This window comes from Eretmochelys imbricata, chromosome 8 (assembly GCF_965152235.1).
Source record: "Eretmochelys imbricata isolate rEreImb1 chromosome 8, rEreImb1.hap1, whole genome shotgun sequence".
Classification (NCBI taxonomy): domain Eukaryota; kingdom Metazoa; phylum Chordata; order Testudines; family Cheloniidae; genus Eretmochelys; species Eretmochelys imbricata.
In genome coordinates, this window is record NC_135579.1 from 79,950,597 (window position 1) to 79,970,191 (window position 19,595).

The 19,595-nt window shown below is 39.2% G+C and overlaps 1 protein-coding gene across 3 annotated transcripts in view; it reads right to left on the reverse strand.

The window, feature by feature from the left end:
- Nucleotides 1-19,595, reverse strand: part of PRKACB (protein kinase cAMP-activated catalytic subunit beta) — a 121,649-nt gene that overhangs the window by 27,089 nt on the left and 74,965 nt on the right. For 2 of the 3 annotated variants that reach the window (XM_077823858.1, XM_077823857.1), the window contains exons 2-3: nucleotides 6,954-7,015; nucleotides 5,816-5,944 (exon numbers count right to left, since the gene is read on the reverse strand). In XM_077823858.1, the coding sequence (XP_077679984.1) occupies nucleotides 5,816-5,944; nucleotides 6,954-7,015 (191 nt within the window). Of the gene's footprint in view, nucleotides 1-859; nucleotides 1,008-5,815; nucleotides 5,945-6,953; nucleotides 7,016-19,595 lie in introns of those variants that run through there. The other variant, XM_077823859.1, reaches the window with a different exon arrangement.

Genomic DNA, 19,595 nt, shown 5'->3' on the forward strand with positions numbered 1-19,595 from the left:
ATAGGAAATAATTCTATTTCCTTTTTTTAAACTCCTGCATTAAGTAATCACTCCAATTTTCCTTACTCCCCATCACCCAATTTATCAATACCCCATTGAGAGAAAGGTGGAAGTGCTTATGACTTGAGAACCGCTTTCAGTTACTAATGATCTGGGTCAGCTTTGAACTGATTACCTGAAGATGAAAGGCTTTGTATCCCATCTCATTATCAAGGTGCTAAGCTATTAAAGTCTTTCTAAGGTGAATTAATTTTATCAAATAATATAGGCTTTCTAAAGCAATTTTAGGCAGCATGTAACAATTTTTTTTAAAACACAAAACAGAGCAAACAAGCCAACAAAAGATCATGATAAAATTGGAGCCACTCAAAAACACTGTTTTTGTTAAATAGAAATCTGATCTTACTACTGTAAATAACTGATATGCCAGGTCCCAACCAACTCTGAAGATTGACTTGTATTAGTTATTTTGGTTGCAAAATAGCTGTAATATGTAGAAATGCCCCCCTCAAAATTTTGTATGAAGATGTTTTTTCTTTTTGGTTTTGTTCTGTTTTAAACGTCTCTTCTGAGACAAATCACAAACCCAGATATTTATACTCACCAAATCAACTCAGTTTGCCCTTTCAAAAAAGTAACTATGTAATGAAAATAACCAAGCAACATCACTTTATTGATATGCTGTACCAAAAAAGGACAAAGTTTTTTTAATTACATTTTTAAGCCTTGATGAACCTTGACTTAGAATATAGAAAGGAAACACTGAATCACAATGACATTTTGCATTAGGGTCCAACATGTTATGTTGTTATTGACTCTAGACAAAAGCGGTCTCCATGACCACAAACTCTGGACTTACAAATCCCTCGGAAGTGCTGAATCTGGTGAAGTTTTTGAAAAGGAAATACATCAAGTTCATTTGTCTGTGGAAGGGAAGGCAAACTTTCTTCAGCTGACTGAAAATTGCATACAATTCTCTTTTTTAATCAGTCAGATCTCCTCCCCTCTCTCTTAGATGATAGGACACCACACACAGTTGCAAGATGGTACTAGAATTCACCGTAGAGTAAGGGTGGTGATTGTTTGAGTGACCTCTAATATCACAATGATCTAAGAGCTCTTGGCATGGCACAGATATACACTTTGCTGTCACAGGAATGTAATCTGTAAAGTCACAATGGCTGAGAATTTAAAACCTGGATGATAACAGATTGCAAATCCCAGTGATGACAACCTGGTAATAAAAACAAAAAGTACTCTCAATCATGCTTGTAGCTGTTTCCATCTCTTCACACTGACTCAGCCATTTTAGGCTTCAGTGTGACACACGGAGTGACATTTGTGGAATCTTATTTTATAGATAATGCATATGTGCAAGAAACTGAATTAAAATTGTATGGGCAACCTTAATTCTGACATTTCCTAATTTTTGAGCCCTTCGCTTTATAAGCTTAATGTTCTTTTAATGTATTTTTTTGCATGAAATTTATATAGTATCATAAATGTGTCAGTGCCTTACAAATAATATGAGACGTCTTAGTCTTGAGAACCTTACAATCTGAATTACAAGTATTATATTCCTGAACAAGTTCTAGATGAAAAATTATCTGCAAACCATAAAAATATGCTTTACCATAAAAATAAACAAAGGTATAGATTATTTTAATAATATTACTTTGCATTCCAAAATTCCAACTTTGTTTAAAATGAAATTTAAACAAATGGTAGTGTTTATTGAATCTAAAGCAGACGTGATTAAAAAAACTATTAATAAAATGTAGAGTGGCATAACAGAAGTGATTCAAACCTTAGCAAGGCATTTCAATTTTCAATAGATAGCAAATGTGTAAAACAGCAGTTCTCTCTGTAGTCTGTGGAAAGCTGTGCATGGTGTTGGCTCTCCTCTTTATTTCCAGCTGCTAAATCAGAGCACTAAAAATATTTTCAATTCTTTCCTAGATTTACTCCTCCATCTAAGGGCTTGTCTACACTGGCAAGTTTCTGCGCAGTAAAGCAGCTTTTTGCGCTCAAACTGCAGACGTGTACACACTGCCAAGCCACCTGTGCGCAGAAACTCCTCAGATACAGAGGCTCCAGCGAGCTATTGACAGTGTAGATACTTGATTGCTTTCTGTGCTGTAATTGGCCTCCGGAGCTGTCCCATAATGCCTCAAGTGACAGCTCTGCTCATTAATTTGAACTTGGCTGTCCTGGAGACATGTGCTCCTCCCCTTTCAAAGCACTGTTTCTGACAGCTGTTGCGTGCTGTGCTGATCTGCTCTGGGACACAAAGCAAACCATTAATGTGGAATGCTCGTGCTGTTGAACACAGAGGCAGGTGTGTATGTGTGTGTGTGTGTGTGTGTGTGAGTGTAAGCGAGTGAGAGATATTGCTGTGCAGAGAGCCCAGGAAGGAAGGCAGGGGCTGATGTTGCAGTTTCCCCCACCCTCAGGACTGGTTGCTTCCTGCCGCTGTCTGAATTTACAAGAGAGCTTGCTGTCACACTCTCTGTCCCCCAAAACACACTGTCTCTCTCCCCCCCCCTCCATACACAAACACTCTCCCACCCCCTCTCCCCCCACACACACTTCAGTTGAAAAGCAGCTAGCAATGTAGTAGGATGCCCCTGGAACAATGGGATTGGGAAACCTGCATCATGTAATGCTGTGCCTGCCCCATGAGGCACTGCAAACCCTTCCCAAAGCATCCTGCGGCCAATTGCACAGTGGGATAGCTACCACAATGCACTGCTGTCTTTGCTGTTGCAAGAGCTGCTAATCTGGATGCACTCCAGCATCACAAGGAGTACAGTGTGGACATGCAACAGTGGCTTAATTCCAGTGTTTTAATAAAAGTGGTATAACTTGTGGCACAGAAACTTGCCAGTGTAGACATACCCTAAACTGCTACAGGTACGTTAAATGATCATGAATGAATACGGAGGTTGACTATGGTATAAAGAATGGAGATGAAATTATCTAACTGGACAATCTCTATTTGCTTGTGGTCCACGCTATGAAAAATTTGTGGACTCTTGATCCAAAGTGTCCTTCAACATTCTTGAGCTACATTGTATCAACATGTAACAAGGTAATTTTCAATTTTAGAAGCTCAATATACACCAGGGGTTCTCAAACTGGGGGGCAGGACCCCTGAGGGGGTCACGAGGTTATTACATGGGGGTCACAAGCTTTCAGCCTCCACCCCAAACCCCACTTTGCTTCCAGCATTTATAATGGTGTTAAATATATTAAAAAGTGTTTTTAATTTATAAGGGGGGTTGCACTCAGAGACTTGCTATGTGAAAGGGATCACCAGTACAAAAGTTTGAGAACCACTGCTATGCACAATACAGTTTGCTTATGCTGAAGAATGTTTGAGTAGATTCCATCTAAACCCTAGTCAGTTACATTTGAGCAGAAGATAATTAAAAGCAAAAACGTTATCTTTAAAATCAGCTGTTTCTGTATTTTTTTAACATGATCTTTTTAGCATATTCTGTGAAACATCGTTGCTAATGGCTGCTATGAAGCAAAGACATTCCTGCACAAATGTAATTGAAAAATGTAGGAACTACCTAACAAGAAACAATCAATTAGATCTTCTTTACACTCTATTTGAACTGTCGATAGTACTAATTGTAGTAAGCAAAGAGTACTACACATGGTATATATTTAATCAGATGCATGCCAACACAAAATCTCTTCTTAGAAATATCTAGTTAATAAATTATGTGTCAAATTCTCTGAACTTGAAAATTTTACTCTTTAAAATTTAGTGCCAGTACAATATATATGGTTTATTTTGCACATGTATAGGATTACCCAATCTAGTGATACCAGACTATTTCAGGGGGCAGAGCAGGATCAGCGTAGCAGTGAAACCTGCACCACCCTGGATACAGGACAAACAGCAGACAACTCCTTTGAAAGTGACTGCCTCCCCAACAGTCAAAACTTCAGCAAGACATAGGAGTAGCTCATGCGTAAAGGGCTGCACATTCAAACAACAGCCAACCGGCCCATGCTGCTCATCTTTGTTCCCTTGGGACTAAGCTCACCTGTCCTGGCAACATGCAGCCTTCTGTTGAGTGGGGAAATGGGGGGGGGGGGGGCAAAACCCAAGAAAATAATCAAAATTAGGGCTGTCAAGTAATTAAAAATTAATCATGATTAATCAGTTTTAATCACAACATTAAATAATATTAGAACACCATTTATTTAAATTTGGGGGGGGTTTCTATATTTTCAAATGTAAGCTCAGGACTCCAGCCCCTCCCCGTTGGCTAGGGTTGCCAACTTTCTGATTGCAGAAAACTGAACACCCTTCCCCCACCTCTTCCCCAGACCCTGCCACTGCTCACTCCATCCATCCTCCTTCGCTCACTCTGCCCCACCTTCACTCACTCGCTCATTTTCACTGGGCTGGGGCAGGGGTTGGGGTGCAAGAGGGGGTGAGGGCTCTGGTTGGGGCCAGGGATGAGGGGTTTGGGTTGCCGGAGGGGACTCTGGGCTGGGACAGTGGGTAGGGGTGCAGGCTCTGGGAGGGAGTTTGGGTACAGGAGGGGGCTTAGGGCTAAGGTAGGGGGTTCAGGTGCAGGAGGGGGTACAAGCTATGGGCGGTGCTTACATCAGGCAGCTCTCAGGAAGTGGCAACATGGCCCTCCAGCTCCTAGGTGCAGGGATGGCCAGGGGTCTCCATGCGCTGCCTCCGTCCGTAGGCATGGTTCCCGCAGCTCCGGAAGCTCCCGTTGGCCGTAGTTCCTGGTTGACCGCTGTGGACAGCATATCCTGCCAGCTCCTAGGCACAGGGGTAGCCAGGGGAGCTCTGCATGCTGCCCGCACCCCAAGTGCCGACTCTGCAGTTCCCATTGTCCAGGAACCACAGCCAATTGGAGCTGCGGGGGCAGTGCCTGCCGACAGCGACAGCGCGCAGAGCCCCCTGGCCGCCCCTGTGCCTAGGAGCCAGCAGAACATGCCAGCCACTTCCAGGAGCTGTGCAGAGCTGGCCGCTGTGGCCAACTGGACTTTTAATGGCCAGGTCAGCTGTGCTGACAGGAGCCGCCAGGGTCCATTTTCTGGTTGAAAACCAGGCGCCTACCAACCCTATCCCCTGCTGCCTAGGAAGCTGCAGGCTGGGGCTGCTCCAGACTCCCCGCTGCCCAGGAAGCAGCAGGTTGGGGTTGCTCTAGCCCTTCCTCCCCCACCTCCAGAGCTGCACAGCCCTCCTGCCGCCGCCTCCAACCCTGCCCAAAGATATGCGATTAATGCATTAATTTTGCTTTAAGTTAACCACAGGTGTTAACTGCAATTAATTCACAGTCCTAATCAAAATAGGTTATAAAAAAAAAGAGAAAAAAATCCACACAATTAAAAAAAAAAGAGAGAGAAAAGACAATAGGACAATGAACAAAAAAAAAAAAAAAGATGGGTGAACCAAACGTATTCTCTTCAAAACACTACAAATCCAAAGAGCCAGGGAATGAACTATGATCATCCACGTACAATTGTCTTATGCTTTGACTAGACTGCAGGACTTATTTTTTACTTATGCTTTTAAAAAAATATTGAATCCTTAGGACAAGGTAATTCTCTCGCAGAGTTGTTAAAAAAAAATAAAAAAGCTCAACAATTCTATTTTCCTGTCAGAGGCACAACTGCCAGCTAAAACCCACTGTAACAGCATGAAAAGTGAAAATAATAAGATGCAACAATTTTTCAGACCACACACAATGATTTCAATGAACAGCATGCTCTCTGCTAGCAAAGACAGTTTTTAACCACACAAATTAGTATAATTATAAAATGCTCCAACCTTCTGTTTATCCAGTATCTTCATAGCATAATACTGTTCTGTGGATTTATATTTCACCAACATAACTCGCCCAAATGATCCTGTTCCAAGGGTTTTTTGTCTCTCAAAATCATCTAGGCCAGCAGTATTCTACATGAACACAACAAAGTATAACAGATTAATAAATAATGATTACAGTTTTGGTACACAGAGACACTTAGTGATGGAAAACGTAGTAATTTATTAAAGAGGATGGATGCAATTTCTTCTGTCACAGCTAAAAGAAACTAGAGCGCTAACTAATGTTAATATAATTTCACACAATGAACAACTGGATTGAGAGAACTGTAATAGTGCTTGCATTAAAATAGAAAGGGATTTAATTTAATTTATGTTTTAAAATGACAGAAATATTGTTATCAAGATGGTATCTAGCAAGCAGTGGGAATTTAGCTGCAAGGAGATCATGATGTTAACACAAGAAAAAAGAAAACAAAACCTGCAAAAGATTACAGTCATCAAGTTTCCACAACTAAGTTCTAAAGAGAATTCTATGTGGGAATGTGTTGAGGAACTACCATTCATACATTGTCTAGAATTCATATTTGAACACATTTATAAAAGATATCTATCACCACAATATGTGAACGCTATTTGAAAAGTAAGTAAAATTACAACTTTTTCTCCAAATAGGAAACATATACTATGCAATCTCGTTCATTAAGAGGGAAATTTCTCCCTAACACCAAAGGATTACCAACCAGGAGAGAAATTTCCAAGGGGAATGTCCAGGATATACCAACGTGTCCGGTTACGAAAAGCCAGTTGTAATAGGTCATAAGAGTGGCGAGATTCAAACTATCAAATTGTCAGTGAGAATGAATTTCATAGCAAGTAACCTATCACTAAAAATGCTCTTTCCCAAGCTTCTGAGACCAACAACCAAAGCATCTTTGCTGATCTCAACTGCAATTACAAATAATGGTGTTAAATTCTTAGCATGCACACTCCCTCAACAGTTTTTGTACTGAAAAATATCTTCGATTTTCTGCAGTGTCCACCACAGTCGTATCTGAGTACTGGATACTGAATTCATTTCCAGAAAAGCTACCAGTAAGAGTCATGCAATGCATTTGTATTTTAAATCACAGTTCCTTACCTGAGGGGGGCTTTCCCATTTTCTTAAGAAATCTTCTTTGGCTTTGGCTAGGAACTCTTTCACTGAAAATACAAAAAAAAATTCTCAAGTTCAATTCACTAAACATGTAATGCAGAGGTTTGAAACGTATCTATTAAGTATGGTTGCTTTAAATAAAAGTACATGATAAACTCCTCTTCAGTTCTCGTACACTAAATAGACTATTTGCCTTTACTAAACACAAAGCAAGCTCCAGCATCTTTAAGATTTCTACAGTATCTCTAGTAGACCCCTAACTCTTTTGAAGTACTACATATTTCTATATAAATTACTTAATCTACTTTAAGTCAGATGACCCACAATACTGTACACGCAAGCAGTCTTTAAGGTGATGTTAAGCATTGTCAAAATGACTGGAAAAAACCTGCCCTTTGCAAATAATCTACATTCATCTAAGGCAAACTTTTTTTAAAAGTTATACTTTCAATAATTGGAGAACAAAATAGTTCTCATTGCCTTTTTTTCCCCCATCACCTTTATTTAAAGGCTGATTGCAAGCAGAAGTACAAATTGCACAGCATTATTGCAAGCACAGACAAAACACAGGGCTACAACACTGCGCATTAGAGATGCCCACAGTCAGAGAATAAACATTTAAGGAATTAATTTCCCATTTGAAATTAAAGCAATGTAGCAACAGTACAATTCTGGATGACTGTTTAAAATGTGCACTAGCATATTGTAATCCAAGATCACTTTTCAGATATTTTAATCCTAGAAGGTCTTTATCAGCCAAATCAGTGTAGGATATTTTATAGATGCAATGAAAAACAGGGGCTTTTTTAGAGAATCACCATTAATAACTCATGCGTATTTTGTTTTCTTGGGGTCACTCCACATAACATGAGATTAGCAGTGGTAGGTTTTCTGTATTGATGAGTTTTGCTATCGGTAATTTCTAAAAGAAATTCAACATAATCAAGCATTTTCTGAGTAGTATACAGAAACATATTTTAACAAGATATTGTCATTTCTGCCGCTAAAAAAGAAAATCCTGTTTTATGATTGGCTAAAAACAATCATGTGATAAGTAAGGACGTTCCTTTGTTTGCTTACTCAAAGAATAGGTATGCCTCATCTATACAGAATATTTTTTAAAATTCTCCTACCATTGCTCTAGTACTGGGGCAGCTCCAGCAATGCTAGCAAATGGTGGGATCCCTAAAGCAGAGTAGCCACTGGCATTTTTACCACTATGCCACCTAGATCTGAAGTTAGACAACTCTAGGATAAAAATGCCAGTGGCTGGTCTGCACTGCTGGCACAGGGGGAAGAGGCAGGGGGAAATTCAGAAAATCCTCAGAGCAGATACAGTCTTAAAGACTTGAGCAATGTTTAAAGCAGCGGTGCCCAACTTTATTATGCAGGAGGGCCATGTAAACCTAAGCATAACCTTGTGTGGGGCAAAGAGATTCTACATATTTTAACAAGATTTAAAGTCACCTATATTGATTTATATTTTAAGTTCAACTTGTTTTGTATGTATTTAGAGAGGCTGTTTCTAAGTTCAGTATTGTCTATTTATACATTAGTGTAAACTAAAATTATGTAAACATGATGACAAAACGTTAAAGAATCGGCTATTAGTATGTTGTGTTGAAACCAGCCACGGGCCTTATGAAATGCTCTGGTGGACAGTGTACAGCTCACAGGCTGTAGGTTTGGCATCCCTGTTTAAAAGGAAGCATAATCAGTACTCACTAATTATTCAATAATCCCTAACTTCATTTCTCTCCCAGAATGTTAGTTTAAAAGAACCCAGCAATGAGAGTGGTGAGGAATACACATTATCCCTGGCTTTAGGAATCATGGAAATAGGAACACAATAGTCAGTAACTAGAAAACAAGTTTTGTATGAAGAAATTATGTTAATCAGTGTTAGAGCAAACTAAAATTAAATATTTTAGTGAGTGATCCGTAAAATATTTAGCACATCCACCCTGAAGGGGGGAAATATAAATCATTCCTTTTGCCTTTGAAGCCTAATCTCATTTAAGGAGAGTAATGGGTAGGCCTTCCCATGGCATGAAATTCCTCCTTACTACAAGAGGAACTACGAACATCTGATTTCACACCTCATTGTCTTTGACCCAGTAGGGAAAGAAGAATAAGGCAATCACTTTTTGACCAAGTTTTATAAACCTAACTTTGAATTACATTCAAGTAACCTGAAAAAATATTTCAAGTTAATAAAGACAAGAAAGCAAAACAAATACTTCAGGTTTTGTTTTTTTTTTGTTTTGAGTAGTTGGAAGGACACCAAAATGTGTGGCGTATGTAGCATTATTACATAAAGCGCTTCACCCCTTTACTTCAGAGCAGACACAAAAAATTAACAAAATTTTATGTTTTGTTATTCCTCACTGAATCATATTCTTTCATGGACATTGTTGGCCTCATTAAATATCTCCAGGGCATCTATCATTGTCTGTGTAAAACATATATATTATATATATATATATATTTAAAATTCCTCCATATTTAATTTCACAGAGAATTTATGAACTAGAGCATTTTACAAGTAACCATCCCTTTCTACGCTATTCTAATTATGGAATAAAACATTCTAAATATTAAAAAAAAAATAGCATACTGGAGAGAGAGTGTCAAGTTGCTTGAAACATGAGAAAAAATGCTGTTCAGTCCTAGAACTCCAAGAGGCAACAGGAGTTCTTCTTCCATATAAAGCCTCTACCTTTATCCTACCTCACTTTTCATCTGCTCTCTTCAGAGGCAACGACGAGAATAGCTTCTTTAAACAAAGTTTCTAAATCCCACTTATTTATCCTTTAAATATGCATACTATAAACCTGAAAAGTTATAATATGTTACAATTAACTGAAAAAAAAAGCCCCTACCATAAAAACATCTGGAGATAAAATTTTCAAAAGCACCTCAGTGACTTAGGAGCCTAAGACTATATCTACCCTACAGACGTCTATGTCGGTCAGGAAAGTGAAGAGAGGTGATCCCTTACCAACATGCTCACAAAGGCCCCTACTGTAAATGTAGCTATACCAGCAAAGCTGTGCTTTCACCAGTATAGCTTGTTTAGCTCATGGCAGTTGATTTTACTAGACTGGTAAAGAGCACAACTTTTGAGTATTGCTGCGTCTATACTAGTAGCGTTTTGCCAGCATAGTATACTGATATTCCTACACTGGTAAAGCACTTCTAGTGTAAAAATCACTTTTTGGAGTGCCAAGCTGTGACAAAACCATGTAAAATGACAGATTTATCAAATGACGACTTCCAAGTTTCCCTCAAGTGCACATTTTAGCCATTTTTCAATGTTATGATTGGACTTGTTTGGTTTTTTAATCTTCATTGTTTTTATAACATAGTCTGTGACTTTGGGCTCTAATGAAAGAATGAGCATACCAAAGGTCTCTATACGTTCACCAAGGGTTTGCAGGAACATTCACCCACACAGATGAGATGATCAGAGAGGAAAGAAAGAGAAAAAAAGGTTTTATGCATTTCCACAACAAACATATAGAGAAAACAAATTAATTCCAACCTGCCCCTCTAACCCCCCAAAGAATAGACTCCAGAGAGAACCAGTCTTCCCCCACATAGAGAAAATGGATCATGCTATATCACAGAATGTTTGAGTAGAAGGTACTAAAGCAAAACACACAAAAAACACAACACAACTCACACAGCTAAATGCTCTTATCTAGGAAGAGAAGGGCTGCATTAAAAAGTGAAAGTGAAAAGTCATAGAAATAAGCTGTTTGCAAAATTTCTGATGCGATCAAGTGTTTTTCTTTAATTTAGTCAGTCCCAACCCAGTTATATAACAAATAAATAATAATAAATAAAAACTAGATGTATTGCATTATGTTGGATTAACTACTGTAATCTTCTGGAAATCGCGAAGGGGGGGTAGGAGGGAGGTTTGCCTTCCTCTGCAGCCCAGGGAACAAGTCACTTGCAGGTTTAAACTAATATTAATAGTGGATTCTCTGTAACTTGAAGTCTTTAAATCTTGATTTGAGGACTTCAGTAACTCAGCCAGAGGTTGTGGTCTATAGGCGAGGTTCTGTGTCCTGCAATGTGCAGTAGGTCACATGATGATCATGATGGTCCCTTTTGATCTTAAAGCGTATGATTTTTTTCTGCCCTTTACCTTGTTCTAAAGACTGTTTATATGAGCAGTACAGCGGGTGTGGGCTAGCACAGAAATAGAATGCAATATCACCAAAATAATTCACAATAAAAATTTCAGTCTCATTATTGTACAATAGAACAAACTCCTTCAAAACACCGATTTGCACGAGTGAACCTAATTTAAGGTGTGTGTGTGTGTGTGTGTGTGAGAGAGACTGATTTTCAGCTGCACTGTAATAATTTATGAATATTATATGTGCTGTTTGATATACAAAGTTAATTCAATAGCACGATTGTCAGGAAATGCACTCAGGAAGTTGGGGAGGTAGATCCTAATATACAGTTTCCCAACACTTTGTAGACAATGATATTCATTTTGATGTTCATGCTTGACCAACTGCAGAGTTCACCTAAAATGGTTTTGGACTAGCAGGGCTAACAAATGCCTGGGAAGCGAGAACAATGAATGACACAATTTATCGGGAACAGACTGAGACCCAGGCCCCCCCAGAGGTTAAGTGTCTGAGATAAGCGAGGCCTACCTAAGACTTTATGTGAGACAAATGTGTGCAAATCCTTTTGGGGTTTTTAAAAATCCTTTTTCTCTTGTGCTATGCTTTTTTCCTCCTGTTAAGATTAAACAATATTCTGTTTTAAGGAGACAATTTGGGTCACTGTATTCACTGCTGGTCACAAGCTCCTGAAGGGAAAAACTGAAGATCCTGAGCCAAGTCAGGCCTGCTGGAGTAAGCACGATGAATACACAGAGTACTACATCCTAGGACCTGGTGTAAGAGTGGAGGAATCGTGGGGATCCCACTCAGAGAGATGAAGGCACGAGGTCTCACACATTGGGGGTGCACTCAGACACTACAGCTAGTACTGAACCATGACCATTTGAATTACTCTGCCTTTCTTCCCCTGCCTCCCCCACATGGACACTTTGAGAAATATGTATTTGTTTTTCTCAAGTATAACCCACCCACTCCCACAAGCCAACAAGCCAGACATTTGGTGGTGGGTGGGGAGGGGAAATCTATGGATAGGGTTGCAAAATGGAAAGAAAGCAAAAATTAAACGGATCAAAACTAAATACTGAGCACTACTATGAACACCCCATCTGCTGTGCTAAATGCCAGTTTCTGCTTGGCATTTAGCATGCCCTTTATCAAACACACAATTTAATTTCAATTCCCGGGACTATGATATAATCATTTAAAATCTGTAAAGATAATCAGTGTCATAAAATGAAATATTCTATGAAATCTCTACTCTCCAACTACTGACACAATATACAAACATGTACAGAGGCTAATCTTGTTTCAGAAAACAACATATTTACTTAGTTCATTCTGTGAGAAACACCAATCGCTTAGTTTTATTGCCTGAGAGCTAACCTTTATACAGATAAATATGAATGTTTTATGAGTGAAACATGGTACAGTAACAACTGGAAGAGTGGTATGGTCTAAATATAGGACTGGAATTCTCCGGAGTTCTAAGTCCACTTCTTACACCCACTCACGCTGTGGTCTTGACCAAGTCATAATCTCACTATTTCAGTCTTCCCTTTATGAAATGGGCATACTTCGAAAACTCATGTGGCTGAAGTGTGGATTTGTTAATCCCTGTAAAAGTCTTTGGAGATGAAAACAGACGTAAGTGCTAAGTATTAGGATGTCTCCCAGGAGATGAATGAGCTTTTCAATTAAACTTCTCTAAATAGAAACCAAACTCAATTGACAAAAACCTCAATAAAAGCAAATATCTGAGTTTTGACAATGTGAAAGATAGTTGGTAAAAATTAAAAACCAATGTCAGATTGGTGCATGGTATGGGCAAGTTAGTCAGCTCATGAAAGAAAGCTCTGTGGCTTCTAGAGTTTTGGTCAGGGTCTTCCGTGGTGGTCTTTTCTTGAAAGTCTCCAAAATTTTCATGGGTGGCTAGAAAGAAGTGATACACACATGGTGGTTTCCTAAAGGAAAAACTTCTGCTTACATACTGCCATTTTGAAGCTAGTAAATTATTTTATTTTAAAAGTAAGAGTTTTAGGCAAGCCTGTACATGAAGAACACTAGACTGAGAACTACTTAGCAATCCATAAATCATGCTCTTTTAGCTATGTAAACCTGTAGATTTCCTAGTCCCATTAGGATAGACTTCTTTAAATTAGTGGGTTAGCACTAAAGCACCATGGTGATGGGTTCAATTTAAATACACTACTTAAATCACATCTTGAAAATTAAAATGTACAAGACACCTTGTCAAGGTTCCTTCCCCACTCTGAACTCAAGGGTACAGATGTGGGGACCTGCATGAAAACCTCCTAAGCTTACTTTTACCAGCTTAGGTTAAAACTTCCCCAAGGTACAAACTATTTTACCCTTTGCCCTTGGACTTCCACTGCCACCACCAAAAGTTTATCTGGGTTTATTGGGAAAACGTTGTTTGGAAACGTCTTTCTCCCCAAAATCCTCCCAACCCTTGCATCCCACTTCCTGGGGAAGGTTTGATAAAAATCCTCACCAATTTGCATAGGTGACCACAGACCCAAACCCTTTGATCTTAGAACAATGAAAAAAGCATTCAGTTCTTGAAAAGAAACATTTTAATAGAAGAAACAGTAAAAAGAATCACCTCTGTAAAATCAGGATGGTAAATACCTTACAGGGTAATTAGATTCAAAACACAGAGAATTCCTCTAGGCAAAACCTTAAGTTACAAAAAAGACACACAGACAGGAATATTCATTCTATTCAGCACAACTTAATTTCTCAGCCATTTAAAGAAATCATAATCTAACGCATATCTAGCTAGATTACTTACTAAATTCTAAGACTCCATTCCTGTTCTGTCCCCAGCAAAAGCATCACACAGACAGACACAGACCCTTTGTTTTTCTCCCTCTTCCCAGCTTTTGAAAGTATCTTGTCTCCTCATTGGTCATTTTGGTGAGGTGCCAGCAAAGTTATCCTAGCTTCTTAACCCTTTACAGGTGAAAGGATTTTTCCTCTGGCCAGGAGGGATTTTAAAGGTGTTTACCCTTCCCTTTATATTTATGACACACCTACTATTCATAAATTGATATGAAAGATGTGCAGGGGTCATACCAGCAAGCTCCTTAGACAATACCATTGTAAGAACTACAGAATTCACTCCAGGCTGCTAGGAAGGGATGCTAGGGTTTCACAAGAATGCTTCCCTGAGAACCTTGCTAGTGAATTCTGTCTTCTGTATCAACTTGGGTCTTTTGAGTGCCTCAAATTTGAAGCCCTCCTTAATTCCAAGATTTGACTGCCAGAAATAGTCCCGCCCATTGCTCCTGTACCCCAGTTCTTTTTTTGGGGGGAGGGGGAGTCTCTCTCTCATGAATACTTCAGTCTCTGCCTTTCCTAGAGTTAAGATTTTCCAAGCTCTAGTGCTCAGCTCCCCCAAGCAGCAACAGACTGAAAATGACATTCTGGTAAGTTTCAGTGCTGCCCACAAGATTTTGAAATAGCAGCAGCGAAATTAGCCACAGTATTGTTTTAATTTTATGCAGTTACTGCTTGAAAAAACTACAAGCAATAGCAGGGCTCTGTGGCTATCTATAGTCTCAGAAAGACAGCTAACTCTGCATCAGTTCAGCATTTTAAATTAAGATCTTCACAACGACGGATATCTCTTCACTGCAGAGTTAACCCAGGCCAGCCTAGCACGGGTGAAGCATCCTCAATGCAAATCTTACTCATGCTAGGCCTGCATAAATGCCTCCACAATAGTGCTGTATTAAAAGAGTCTTCTGGGTTCTCCCAGTCCCATGGTTTTCCCAGTCCATGAAACTGTGCCACTAAGTATTAATCTGCAGGTTTTGCTCTCTCTCCTGCCTAGCATGGTGCTGAAGGCTGTGGCTGTGATGTGAGAACAATACTTAAAGTAAATAAATTTCCAATAACTTCCAACTGGAGTTTTGAAGGTGAAAGCAAAAAGCATTTGGCAGCAAGAACTTTTAATTAAAATGTCATTGAGTAATTCAGTCTGCAGACCACGAAGTGTTTTGAAGGGCACCCAAATGACTTCTCTGCCTGTTTCTTTCCTGTCCACTAAACATAAAAAAAGTGTCATTTGGGGTACATTTCTCAAAATTATGCATCTTACTGATATGACACCATAGATCTCTCAAAAGGATAGTGTCAGCTTCTGGCCAACTGGCAGCATGGGAAGTGGATTTCTTGGATAACATCTCTGTTCATATGTTGTAGAAATGCAGCAGAAATGGGGCAGGCAAATCTGGGATGAAAATGCTAGCCAGTGTGGGTAACTTTCAGTGAAGAAGGGAGGAAGTACACAAGAAAGTACAGCCAAGGTAAAGTTGTAGGTTATGATTAGAGGACTAACAGAACTCAGGCTTGACTAGCTTGCCTTCTCACTGAAAAATAGGCAGACTGCCAGCCTGGGCTGAAGAAAAACTGAAGCTCAAGCCTATATCCTCAGCTATGCCAGCTAGCCCAGGCTTAAAGCACCCTCAAATCCATGATGGAGGCTTTTCTTTGTGGATGGACAAGGGTTAGGAACAACAACTCAGGCTAGAGCCTGAGCTAACTCTGCAGTGTAGACATACACTATAAAGGGCCAGAATTTTTTTGTAAGCAAAACTTAAATTCTGCAATAATTAACAGTATAGTTTCCCTCACTTGACAGAGCAAACTTATGACTTGCCCGTCACAATTAGGAGAGTGGATTTTTCAAGCTCTGACATAGATGAATGGGACACTTAAATCAAAACACATATGGGGCATGTCTGCAAGACACCCATGTGCTGGAATATGAATACAAAACAAAAAATTAGCAAGAGAATGGCTGAGCCAAGAATACTTCACTGCATACAAATAATAGTAAAGGGATAGCGATATTAACTAATCTAATTACACCATTCTGAACAACCTCAGATGGAGGCAGAGGGCTATGGCAGAGAGTAAGAAGCAGAAGGAGAAAATGTAGGGGAAAAATATGAGGAACAGAGAAGGAGAGGGAGGCAGGATACAGTGATGAAGTAAGGGGGAAAGGAGAATATAATGGCAGCTGCTGCACCCAAGGGGTAGATAGTGGTAATTGGAACCTCTTCAATTTGCGTGCTCCACACATTTAGGAATGAATTTGAAGCTGCAATGTACACAAATTGAGGAAAGCAACTTTCACCTAAAGGCCCAAAATCAGAAGGCAGACAATTTGTTTTTCTTTAAATGGTCTCATTCATGAGTTTAAACTCTTGGCCTTGACAACACTATAACCAAGTCTGTGTTTGAACCTCAGGCAGTTACACAGTTGTTAAAGGGCTCTTGTTAGAGAACCCAACTATTTTCAACAGTTATGGCCGTAACTCTATAAGCAACAATTTCTTTTTAAGATTCAGTTCAAACAATGCAGAAGTGTAACGCTCACCTCCCTAGTTTTCGGGTACGGAATTGCAATAGAGTCTTGTATGAGAAGTTGGACAGACTTCTAAACCTAATAGCAGGGTAGGTACTGTTTCTATAGCAACCATGGAATGAAAAGCTCTTTTACTGAATTTTAAACGGGGGATGTTTGGAGATTCTTGCATAAAGAGGAAAGGGTAAATTATACTTTCTTCTCCATTCCATTATGACTTCTACAGCCAGATTGACTTTTTCTTTGATTCTTCCATCCTAGCAGGAGTAGTGAGCTCAAATATACTTCCAATTGTGATTACTGATCATTACCCCTTTATTATTAATCTAATCTCTTTAGAATATATAATAGTGACCCTCAAAATGAAAGAGGCAGTGATGCTGAAAAGGTTAAATGTTAATGTTAATAACAGAGTGGAACAGTACAATACAATGTGGAACTGATTTTGGGCCTTTCCAGGGAGGCAGAACCAAACACAAATTAGCTAATGCTGAACAGGCCTGAAGCAAGAAATGTAAAACCCTGGACTTAAAAATTCAAGAAATGAACTTTTCTGTATATGCAACATCAACTCATATGACCACAGAGACAACCAAGACTTGTACCTGCTTTGCTTTAAGAGACGATTGTTGTACACTTCAGTATGTTTTAATCATTACCCTTAATAAAAAAGTTTAAATTTAAATACATTACAAATGAACAATTAAGATGAAAGAGTGATTATTTTCTGCAGTTCTAACATTATAAAGGATCTAAAACTAAAAACATTAATACTTCAAACAGGATGCATATACTTTATCAAAGATTAAAAAGTCAAATCTAAAAGAAATCATATTGGTCACTTAATCCTAGGTTTAAAAAAAGAAGGCATTCATAATCTAAAATGTTGCAACTAGCCCAGAATATTGAGAGTTGAAGATTTCCTGTGGGAAATGACTCTCATCAGTTTTCACAACTTTCCCACCTAGCTTTATATCAATTCTCTTGACATCTCAAACCCTTGTTTCTACAATGCAGGTACATTTTGTAGTGGTGCCCTGGAAACAGTGGCTATTTTTTTGGCTAGGTGATCTCTCTTGGGTGGAAGTTGTTTAAACTGCCTGCCTATCCCAGATATATATGAATACACAACAAGCCAATCAGGTTTTCTAGTACAGACCATAATATTTAGCAGATAAAATGTATACACAAATTAAATTACATTTCTACTTATTTGAGCCATCCATCCCTCAAAATTTCCCACACCAAAAGATGTGGGCCAACCCAATCTTTTTCTTTTCTAGACACTGTACCACCCTGGCTCTGTACTAAAGGCTAGACTGTCTCTTAAAAATACAGAAATTAAAGAAATTGCTTGGAGGACTTGTTGGCCTGCTGTCACAGAGACTATTATTTAAGGTTACTGTATTAGAGAATATGTGTAAAGACCTGCAGGTAGTTGATCTGTGCATGTCACTCACTGATTAACTTCCTGCAAGGAGGTGACATTTCTATCCCACTTCTAACACAGTACACTACATACAGTCCAAATTTACACCCTTCTTGGGATTTATTTTACTGTTAACTTAAACAGAGAGAAAAACTTCAGCCAGAGCTTGCTTTAGAACTTGCTTGTTTCTAGGGTTGCTCCTTGGGAAAACCCCTCTCCCCCAACCCATAGATACCTCTGCCTCAGATAAACACAAACTCTCATATCTGACTTCAAGCTAACGGGACACATCTGGTCTGGCTACCAGGGTAAATCAGTATAGTAGCTCTGCATCTCTATGTAGGGATTCAGCAATTCACATTATGCCCGAATGCTGAAATAACCCTTGTGGAGTGTACTTCTAATCTTTAAAGGAAATGGTTGCCTACAGTAACAAATTGAGAAGTATTAGCGGTCCATTTATAGCCCTTAAATAGCACAGAGACTCTGACTTCCTGGAGAAGGAAGTCGTGTAAATAAACAAATTTTCACATTTCTATGCACATCAAGTACACACCATAATTTTTCTTCATCTACTTGAGAAAGGGGTAGGCAGAAACTAGATAAGGCTACTTATTATATTGTATAGATAATAGAGCAACTACTTTAGAGAGAGAAATAGGATAAAGCCATAGTATGAGACTATCCTGACAAGAGGAAAGGCATGAGTTGAACAGAAAAGAACTGGAAGCTCACATGCTATCCTGCTAGAAATGTCAACTGCAAGAAAAATGATCTTGGAAGTGAAAAATAAATAAGAATTGAGTTAACCAGTTTTTACGATCCAAATTAACTGCTGGAGATTCAAGGGGATATAACATGGTGTCTAATGCAGAAGACTGCTCTAAAGAATCTGAATAATAAGAGACAGGAAACTACAGTTATGCACTGTAGCAGTACAAGTACAGTAGTTACCCACACACTTAGGGTACGTCTACATGGGGATAAAAAGCCCATGGCTAGCTTGAGTCAGCGAACTCAGGCTTGTGAGGTTTGGGCGCTGGGCTGAAAAACTGCTGTCTAGACATTCAGGCTTAGGCAGGAGCCCTGGGACCCTGCAAGGATGGAGGGTCCAAGAGTTTGGACTGGAGCCCAAGTCCAAATGTCTATACAGCAATTTTTAGCCCAGCAGCCTGAGCCCTGCGAGATCGAATTAGCTGACCCATGCCAGTAGTGGCCGTACTGTGCGGCTTTTATACCCATACAGACATACCCTTAAGGAAATGAAGGCAAAGAATTCATAAAAACAACCCGGCTCAGGTAAAAACTATAAGCTGGAGGAAACAACTCTTTTGATGGAGAATATTTAAGACATGCACCAGTGATTGGTTAATCCCTAGGCTTTACAAGAAGGCCACAGAAGTACCCTTCTTTCTAGAAAACAACACCAACTTTGTTTAATGTAACCATTTTCTCTCTCAGACTCCAGACTAAATGCCTTCTTCTGAAGGCAAGATTCTTTGCTATATGGCTGCATAATAGGAGGACATGAATCTGACAACTGCCATTCATACATCTCTGAGCTACAACCTTCTGAGTCATTCTGTGGGGTGACCAAACAGGTTTTATTTTTTAAATCTATTTATTTGCACTTTCTTTAAAGCATTTCACAT